This window comes from Mus caroli, unplaced genomic scaffold (genome assembly GCF_978045245.1).
Source record: "Mus caroli unplaced genomic scaffold, Mus_caroli_1 scaffold_10, whole genome shotgun sequence".
Classification (NCBI taxonomy): Eukaryota; Metazoa; Chordata; class Mammalia; order Rodentia; family Muridae; genus Mus; species Mus caroli.
In genome coordinates this window covers 7160391-7170050 of record NW_028227265.1, presented here as the reverse complement: position 1 = coordinate 7170050, position 9660 = coordinate 7160391, and the positions used below count along the sequence as shown (strand labels likewise).

Here is a 9660-nt window from a genome sequence, read left to right as displayed (position 1 = left end):
GAAAGCCAGACAGCCTTGTACAAATCTTGGATCTGGGCCTTGGTGTTCCTGTATGACCAACAGAGGGGGCACCATTCAGTCCCACTAGCCAGTCCTGCACAGTGCCCTTCACTGAGTGTACAGGGTGGCAAGGAAGAGGCATCCACCTCTCTCTTCTTTGCAAGGACCTCAGTATCAGAAGCTGGAAGGAAGTAGGTCCCATACCCAGAACGCCTGGTACCTGGCATCTGGCAAACTTCCAAGGGGACATGGATGGTGACAGTTGTACCAACTGAAGACTGCCTACCAGGTAGGCGGGGGACCATGTGTCTTCTCTGTGGAGACCTTTCTGATTCTCTGTGTGCTATGAAGAGAGGCAGTAGACATCAACAGTGCCCTTTTAGTTCCCTTTGGATGAGGACATGACCCCATCCGAAGCTGCGTTGATCTCGTGCATGTCTCAAGTTTCAACATCCTCCCAGAACAAGAGGCACATTCTTGACCTGGGTCTGGAGCACACTGCGTGGGCACTGGAAACCTGCCTCCTTAGGCTGTGACAGCAGGGGAAGCTGGGGGGATAGGGGAACACCTCCTTGGCAGATGTTCACTGTGGCATCGGCTGCGGTTAAACAAGAAGGCCAACTGACCTCTGGCTCCTCCCGGATTTCCGGGCAGGTCTGAGTTCAAGAAGGAAAAACCTAAGGTTCCCTCCCCTCCATAAGACTGAACCACTTGAGGCCACAGTCATCGGAAGCTGCAAATCTCATACTGAAGCATCCTTCTGGATCAGAGCCTCTGTCAACTTTCAAAGTCCAGCAAAAATTCAGTGTCCAGGCCTCGGGCATCCAGACCCCACTGCTGGCTCCCTGAAAGGCACAGCTTCAAGGGGCAGCACAACTTAAGCCACGGGGGCGGAGCTCCAGAGCGGAGGGGCAGGGCCAGACAAGCCAGGGGCCTGTGCCGCGGGGCTGCTGGGCAGAACAGGTCTCCAAGTCCTAAATAGGCCTACGGACATAACCTCAGGAAACTACATCTAACGAAGGAGGCTAGAGGTCTACCTACAAACGAGGGTGGGAATTCGGGACAAGGCCGGCGCGACCTGGGGCCAGCCCGGGGCCTGCCCGGAGGAGGTGAGGACAAGGCTGAGGATTGGACAGACGTGGGCAAGGCCTGTGTTGGGGGCGGGGAAGGACCAGGCCTGTGCGAAGGACTACGGAGCAGAGGCGGGGCCAGGGAGAAGGCGGGCCCACGGAGGCGGGGCGAAGGCAAAGAAGGAGGAGATGTGGGCGGAGCCAGCACCTGGAAGGGCGGGTTGTGGGCGTGGCCAGCCGGGTGGCAAGGAATACAGGGGCGGGGCCCGTGGGAAGGACTAGTAAAGGGGCGGGATCAGTTTGAGGACAGCTGAGGCTGTGCTCTGGTGAGGAGGACGAGCAGAGGGAGTCAACAAGAGAGTGTAGCTGAGGGGCAGGGTCAATGTGAGGGCGGGGCAGGGGCAGGGACAACGTGGGGAGGACAACTGATAGGCGGGATCAGGGTGATAAGGTTGCTGAGGGACAGGGTCGACGAAAGGAGGACGGCTGAGGAGCGGGGTCAATGTGAGGAGGATGGTTGAGGGGCGGGGTCAACGCGAGGAGGACGGCTGAGGGGCGGGGTCAACGCGAGGAGGGACGGCCGAAGGGCGGGACCAATGTGGGAAGAATCGGCTGAAGGACGGGGTCAGTGCGTGGAGCACGGATGAGGGGTGGAGCCAGCGCGAGGACAGACGGCCCGGCCCAGGCTGGGTGAGTACGCGGAAGTCGGTTCAAGCAGAGAAAAGACGAGCGCTAGTTTGGGGCGGGGCCAGTGGGAAGGACGGCCTGGGGGCGGGGTCAGCGCGGGTGGGAAGGCGCTACCGCGGAGGACGGTCCGGGGCGTGGCGAGAGGCGGGGCCCGCCGCCAGCTACGCGAAGGCCCCGCCCGCCTGGCCAGCCTGCGGGGAGCGCCCTGGCGGCGGCCGCCGGTTCGCCGCTCGCGGCTCGCAGGTTCCATTGAGAAAAGCTGAGCGGCGGCGGCGGCGGCGTCTGCGCCGGAGCAGAGAAGCCGCCACCAGCCCGCCGCCCGCCGGGCAGTCCGCGCGCCCGAGCGCAGGGCCGTGGCCTCGGGCCTCCGCGGCGGCGCCGGCGGCCCACGCGCGGCGCGGCGGGCTGGGGGCGCGGGCCGAGGCAGCCGTGGAGCCCGCGGGCCGGGGGCATGAGCCGCCCCGCTATCCCGCCGCGCCCCTGCCGCCCGCCGCCGCCCGCCAGGGGCTAGAGGCGGCCGCCGCGAGGGCGCGCGGCGCCGGAGACATGTCCAGGAGGAAACAGAGCAATCCCCGGCAGATCAAGCGTGAGTCAAACTTTGCCCGCGGTGCCCGCCAGACCCCCGCTGGCGCCCCGCCGCCCTGCGCCGCCCCTGCGCGGCCGCCCAGCCCCGCTGCGCCCGCGACCTTCACCCCGCGCCGCGCCCCCCGCGCCGAGTGCCAAGCGCGCCGTAATCTAATCTCTGCCGGCGGGCAGGGCCCCCGCGTCTCAGCTTGGGCACCCAGGGGGTCCGGGCCCCAGAGAGGGTGGTGGGTCCCGAGAGCCGGAAGGAGAGTGGCTGGGGGCGCGGCTCCAGCAGAGCCGGGCCACCTCGCGGCCTGCACCTCCCCCGCATCAGAGATGGTGCGGCGATAGGGCGGCCCCGATCTGGGCTCAGATAAAGTTTAAAATATTCCATTCTGCAAGTCCCATCCTGATAAGATCGCTCTGTCGGGACGGGCTGAAATTGTGATCTTATCTGGCGTGCTTGACTCTCCCAGGCTTTGTATCTAGAGGCAGAAGGAGAAAGACCTGGGAGTAAGGGGGACTTGGGACTGCAGGGACCGGCCGGCGCCCACCGCAGCTCTTTGGCTGCAGAGCGACAAGGCAGCGGGATAGGTAGTGGAGGCTGCTCCAACCTAGGCGTTTGGCACTGGCTGACCAAACCCCCTTTATCCTCTCCGGCTCTGGAGTTTAAGATCCGACCTCTGCCTGCTGGGGGACATGTGGAGGTCCGACCCACCAACTGCCCCTAACAACTCTACACTAATGGGAGCCCTTGTGTGCCCATGAGCACCACTCTCTCCACCTCCATTCGAGGGGTTATCCTGAACCATCCAGGGACCTCAGGCACTCAAACGTTGTTCCCGAGTGAGTCGAAGTTTCTCGCAGGTCCTCCCGTGGGCACTTTCCCGAGCAAGGCAGACCCTATAATCCTACATCATCCGTGCCCCTACAGTAAGAGCCTCTTGGGCTCTTGGGGCTACCAGGTTGCGGGGCCTCTTGGCTGCTCTAGGAGCGAGTAAGCACACAGGAAGAGCTCCTCCCCACGCCACACCAATAATAACTTCGCGCCTCTCCCGGCAGGGCGCGGGGCTTCCTCCCCGGAGCTTCCCTTTGGCGAGAGCGACAGGTCATCTGGGCTGCCCAGGAGGTGACGGGAGGGGGGCTGGGCATCCGGCTTTCTAGCTCCAGACGCCTGAGCTACCTCCTCTGTCCACATCACACTGCCACTAGGACCCAATGTGCATTTTAGCTTGTGAGAGTACCCCCTACTGAAGTCTGGGGGGGACGCAGGGAGGAATCTGGGTTCTGGTAACCCGACTCCCCAAATGCGTGCTGGACCTGTTTTCCGAAAGTCTCCTTCTATCATGTCAGCTGAAGTATTAAAGCCACCCACAGGTCCTGATCTGTGCTGGTTCTCTGGTTTCTTTTTCCCCTTCTCGCCTTTGCGCCTCTGCTGGGTTCTGTTCTCGCGTGTATGTGTGTGTGCGTGAGCGTGTGCGTGTGTGTTTCAGTTTGATGAGAAATGCAGATAGCTAGGGCAGGGAGATCTCAGGTTGGGAACGGATCGCCAGCGCTGATAAGCCCGCAGGAGCCCAGCAGAGCCCAACCCACTTGGGTCGGCGAAACCCATACTCTCAGATCTAGGACCCGCACTCTGAGATCTAGGACCGAGACTGTGCAGGAGAGCCCCTCCGATCCCCTCACAGTGCCCCACGACTCGAGCAGAAGAGGAGAGCAGGCCTGGGGGGGTGGGGCTCAGAGCCCTCTGTGCAACTCGTGGCCCGGGCCCCTCCTCCCCTAGCAGATCTAAACGCGTTAAGATGCGAACGTTGATTGTCACCATGCGGAGGCGCCTGCCCGCCTGCTCTCTGCTCAAGGCCATGCGTGAGGCCCTCACAGCTGTTCGCCTGCTGCCTTGGCCTCACCTGTGGCGGGTCTCAGGGTGCGGAGGGGAAGCAGGCTGAGCTCTAGGGGCCGACGCCCTCCACGCCCCCACCAAAGCCGGGTTGCAGCTGCCCGCGCGCCTCTGTGCGCCTTTTGTTCTGCGCAAAGATAGATGTGCCGTGCTGATAAGGCTTGCAACCGATGGCAGCCGCGATAGCGTTTCCATTTATTAACTTCAAACGTGGGAGAGGGGGGAGGGTGAAGCAGGAGCGCGGCCTTAGCCAGCCAGATGGCTGACATGATAGGCCAGGCCCCTGGAGGGGGCGAGGGGCAGGGTGCAGCTCGGGACCCTCGGTGCCCCGGCCCACCAGCTTTTCTCCTGCCCAGTCGATGTAAGCTCTGATAAGTAGGGGCCTAAGCGTGGGCCAGTCCGCCCAATAGCGATTGCCAAGAGAGATAAGAGGCCTTATCTACGGCCACCAGGCCCCGCTGGGTTCGAGGCAACAGCAGTGTGGGGGCGACAGGCGGCAGCAGGGGGCCTGGGCAGCAAACAAGGGAACAACGTGGTGGTGGGGGGGGGGCGTCCATCTGGGACACTTTCCCCAAACATACTTAATTGGCAAGAAGTTGATCTTCCCCCTGTGGCCAGTGGTACAGTCCATCAAAATGAAAGAAAACTGACTGCGTGCTGCCTGAGAGGAGGGGAGAGTGAGCGCGGACACTCCACCCCTCATTCCAACTAGGTGGCACTCAAAGGCTTGGGGCGGTTTGTCACCTGCGAAGGGGGGTTTCCCCCCAACCATGCTGGGTAGCTCTTGGTTCCTGGCAAGTCTTAGGTGTGACCCGTGTGGAGTTAGTGAAGAAAAACTCGAGGTGGTTTCCACCAACCTGGCTGCTTTTGGGAAGCCCAGGAAGTGCTCGGTGGGAAGAGATCTGTAGAGATCTGCCTCAGCAGACAAGCAGTTATTGAGAGCTTGTTGTGTGCTATGTGCAGTGGGGTGTTTATTGTGCTCTTGCTGTATGCAATTCTCTACTTATTAAGCACCTGCTGTATGCAAGTACTCACTCAGTTCTATCCAGTGTGAGCAAATGAGCAGAGAGAGCCAGAAGGGACAGCAGGCCAGTCAGGGTCCCTCCTCAGGGCTAACTTCTAGGCTGCCGAGAAAAGGCCAGCCAATGGGTGCACTTCCACTGATAGTCACCAGGCCTGCTTTGCAAACTTGGGCTGTTGGAGATGGTGATGTGACGAGCTGCTGGTAAGAACCAAATCAGGAAGGGTCTGACATGCAGGGCTGGCCTCAGTTTCCCTCTTTGAAATAAGATCAGCTGAGATAAGCATTCCGGGCTACAGGAAGCCCCCAGGTCAGGCGGGAGTTAATGATCCCAGATGCTAAAAGATGTAGGTCACCAGACACAGGTTTGGAGGAAGAGTCTAGGACTCACGGAATCCCACCTGGTGCGACCGCCCTTGCCTCTGAGGAGATGTTTTCACACATTCTTACAGTTCAGTTAAGCAAATTAGTGGTAGCCACAGGATGACTAACTCATTCCAAGCCCAGAAGCCATCTGCCGCCTTCTTCTAATACCTAACCTCCACCCACAGGGCCGGTGGTGCTGACAGCAGGGGACAGCCCCATTCCCAGGAGAGCTGGGGTGAAGCGTCAATACCAGCCAGATGGTTTTTTAGCTGTATTTTATGGACAGTTTACAGAGAGGAGTCCCCACTCCCCTTTGTAAGTATAGGATGTCCTTGTGGTCGGGTCCCTTGAGGGCTTTGCTGTGCCATGACACCTCCTGGAGCTTACTCTGTCTCCATGTCTTCCTTTGCTGACAGTGTCTGCCATCCAGAACCTAGAGAGTGTGTGCAGGGGACTAAGAACTGTCCCCCACCAGCCTCGACCCCACTGTCCCCATCCCTGGTTAGTAGCATTGGCCTGGTTCTTAATGTTATGGGCCTCTAGAGTACCGGAGCGCATGTGTGGTACTCTGTGCAGAGGGGCCTGAGGCAGGAGGCACTGTGGTGAACCCTCCCCTGACTCTGCAGCCCACATGAAGTCTCTCTCCAGTGCTCGTTGGGCCTTCTGGTCCCGCCTGCGTAGATGGATATAGTACAGGCAGAGGCAGCAGTACCCATGGATACTGGTCATAGATAATAACCAGGCCTGAATGAACCTGTGCAGGCCCAGTGTTCACATCGTTCTACTGCCCCAAAAAAGGAGTGCTAAAGAGTAAGGCATGTCCCAGGAAGCAGTGAAGCCAGAGACAGAAGTGGAAAGTGGATGCTGTCCTTGTTGTTGGGACCAGGAGCCCCGTCTAGGTGTCTCACCATGCTCTGGCTTCTGCCTGCTCTCTGTTATAGTCCTCAATTTTCACATCTGTGCAGTGGGCCTATGGGAGAGCCGAGGGCCTCTGCTGTCCCTTCCCAGTCGCCCTTGCCACCCCAGTGCTGCTCTCCGAGATGCTTCAACTCAAGGGCAGCGCCTGAGGAAGCCTTACCCAGCCCTATCCTGGCCTGAGCCTGGGACCCAGTCCCAACGGCCCAGGCCCCTCCCTGGAGGTCACAGGAACCCAGTATGGCACCGATTTAAGTGGGTCAGTTGGGGAGAAAGGAGGAGGAATGTGATGCCATTAATTGTGCCCCTTATCTCCTGTTTCTATGCCAACCAGACGGTCCCGGGGCTTGACGGCTCGTGAATAATACTCCAGGCCGGCCTATCTGCCATCGACAGGCCTCACGGAGGCAGCTGTTGCCTCCTGATTGGTATCGAAAAACCTATGAACCCAGCCCACATGGAGCCGCCTGGCCATACTCAGGCCCTGCTGGCTCCTGCCCACCTGCCCACCATCCCTTTGAGGCCACCTCGAGGTACTTGTTCCCATTTCACAGATGGGGAAACTGAGGCCACAGCCCTCCCCCCCCCCATTGCCTTGCAGACTTCTTCTGGCTGAAGGCATGGCAGAGTGAGGGGCAGCCACACCTTCAGGAATCACGTCAAACATACCCCATCCCCTCCCATATGTCAGGCCATGTGACCCTTGGCAAGACCCATCCCAGTACGGTTCACATGCTCATCATGTTGTATGGCCCCTCAGTGGAGATAGAGGTAGCCCAGTCAGGGCTTGTGCTCCAGTAGAGACATTGAGGGCTCTGTTCAGGTATCTTCAGCCTCGGTGCTTTTACAGGGCTTCTCTGAGGCTCTGTCCCTCATATTCTGGGACAACTTTGCTGACACCCAGCTCCTCCGGCTTCTGAAGAAGAGCCTGACTCAGCCATGTCCCACTCCTTGGGACTACCAGAGCCAGATACTTGCTGGGAAGTCCTTTATTGCCTGTAGGAGCATGGTAAGGCGTGTTCTGCCAGCAGGAACCTTGCTTCCCACCCACAGTGTGGGGTGATCATGTCTGTCTCCAGAAGCAGCTGCCATCCCTTCCCTGCCGCCCTTTCCTCCCCTTCTCTTTACGGCCAGGTCCAGCTTCTCTGAGATGGGATATCCCTGTCATCCCAAGCTCTTCCCCATGAGATATCAGCGTGTCACACGCAGGGGCCCTGCCCTTGGCCCACAGATGTGGGGGAAATGTGAGGTCTTGGTACTGATCCTGTTCCTGGCCAGCCTCTCCCTGCATATTTACAGCAACTTGCTAAGGGGGCCCCTGGACCATGCAGCCGTGGTGTGTGTATCACTTGCCTTCTATGGTCCTCCTTCAGACACCTCCGCCCACTTCTCCCCTCTGTGCCCTGTAGTGGTGTGGATCCAGGTAGCCAAGTGGAGACCCTTGGATATCCCTGATTAGTGCCCTTTCTACAGGGGATTGGTAGGCTAGTGAGAGAGAGAAAAGGCTTGGGCAGGATGGGAGCATGGGACACATGTACCAGCATGGGGAAGGCATGTCGAGTTGCCTGAACAGAGCCCTCCCTGTCTCAGCTGGCGCACAAGTCCTCAGTGGGCCACCTACCCACTTGTAACCTGCAGGGATTGAGCTCTTACCTGTGGGCTGCCTCACACTAATGTGAGCATGGTGAGACCCACATGGATGGGTGTTGCCAGGGTCACCTGGCCTGACAGGAAAACACCCTGTCCAACTTCACATAAGGTTGTCTAGGTTCAAGAGTGCAGATCAGCCCTGGCCAAGGCCCAGAAAACCACAGGGGCTGCTGAGAGCCTGGGCATAAGAAGCAGCCCCACAGGAGGCTGGTAGTACCAGCAGTGCTGGCTAGGGCTGTCCAATGTCAGCCCTGGGCAATCGATGCCTAAGAGGCCAGGGCCTCCCCCTTCCCCTTTCTTCCCATTCCAGTTGTGTGTTCATCCCTAGCATATGGTCCTAACTTTAGGATACTCAGCTCCTAGCCCATTTCTTCCCAGGGGCCTTAGTCAGTCTCTTCCTGGTGTGCAGCCAGCTTGAGTTCTCTCACCCACAGCCTGGGAACAGCAGGTCCTAGCCTGCAGAGTGGTGTTCACCACCTTGTTAGGAGTGGTATACAATAGGTACTTAAGGACCAGCAGCCATTCAGAGTGGACTCAATCAAAGGGAGCCTTAGTAACATGACCCCATTGCTTATGCCTAGAGCCAGGCAGCCACAGAGGGGTCCCCCATGGAGAACGGCTCAGTCTGGCTTCTCTGGAGACCTGTGTGTAAGAGGTCCTTCCACCTCAGCTTCTACTTGTAGAGTAGGAGTCTGATAAGAGCATTTCCTTTCTAGGACCATAGAGAGAGCTTAGGGGTGCACACCGTACCAGGCTTTTGGTGTTGGCATATGCCTGGTGGCCTTTTCCCTCCCTTGTTATGGGTGAGAACATCAGATCAGTCTGAGGCCAACCACCACAGAAGCCAGGGTGGAGAGCCTCTGAGCAGAAATCTGCAGCCCACAGGCTCACCCCCACCACCCCGCATATCCCTGGCGTTCTCCACAGGCTGACATTTTCCTCTCTCCTCAGCAGCCCTCTGGGCAAGACTGTGGCAACTTATGCAGAGCTGGCCAGGCACAACAGCAACATCACCACACATCCACACCTGCTGGGCTGCTGTCACCACCGCATACACCTCAAGTACCCTTTGTCCCTTACCTGCTCCAACTGGCCTTGGCTTCTAAGCCTCAGCTTTTCCGTCTGTGGAGTGAGTGGTGGCTGTAGTACTCAGCAGCCTCTCTGAGTCAGTGAGGTAGAGGCTGGCTGTGCTCCCCAGGACTGCGAGTGCTCCTTTCTACTCAGCACTCACTCCACATCCCTGAGCGCCCCTCTAGGTGCTTTCTTAGGCTGGGGTTCCCCTTTTACGCAGAAGAATTAGAAGACTGGAGTTCTTTTCTTGTCCCACAAGAATTGGGGTTTCAAAGAGGCTGCCCCAGGGTCTCACAGTTATGTATGATGTTCTCGCTATGGAAATGGAGCCTGCCTGGGATGGGGTGCACAGCCCTGTCTGCCCCCCATATGGGTGGGTGCACTATGGGGCCTCCTTGGCCCTCCTGTGAGTCCGTCCC

General features: G+C 59.1%; 1 protein-coding gene across 3 annotated transcripts in view; it reads left to right on the top strand.

Moving 5' to 3' along the window:
* The first annotated feature begins 1371 nt into the window (after positions 1–1371).
* Zfpm1 (zinc finger protein, FOG family member 1) overlaps positions 1372–9660 on the top strand; it is a 55254-nt gene continuing 46965 nt past the window's right edge. Inside the window, exon 1 of one of the 3 annotated variants that reach the window (XM_021170363.3) lies at positions 1372–1760. Coding sequence is in view for 2 of the 3 variants with exons in the window: in XM_021170362.2 (XP_021026021.1) it covers positions 2304–2343 (40 nt within the window). In the remaining variant the exon portion in view is untranslated. Of the gene's footprint in view, positions 1761–2151; positions 2344–9660 lie in introns of those variants that run through there. The other 2 variants (XM_021170362.2, XM_085843534.1) reach the window with 2 other exon arrangements.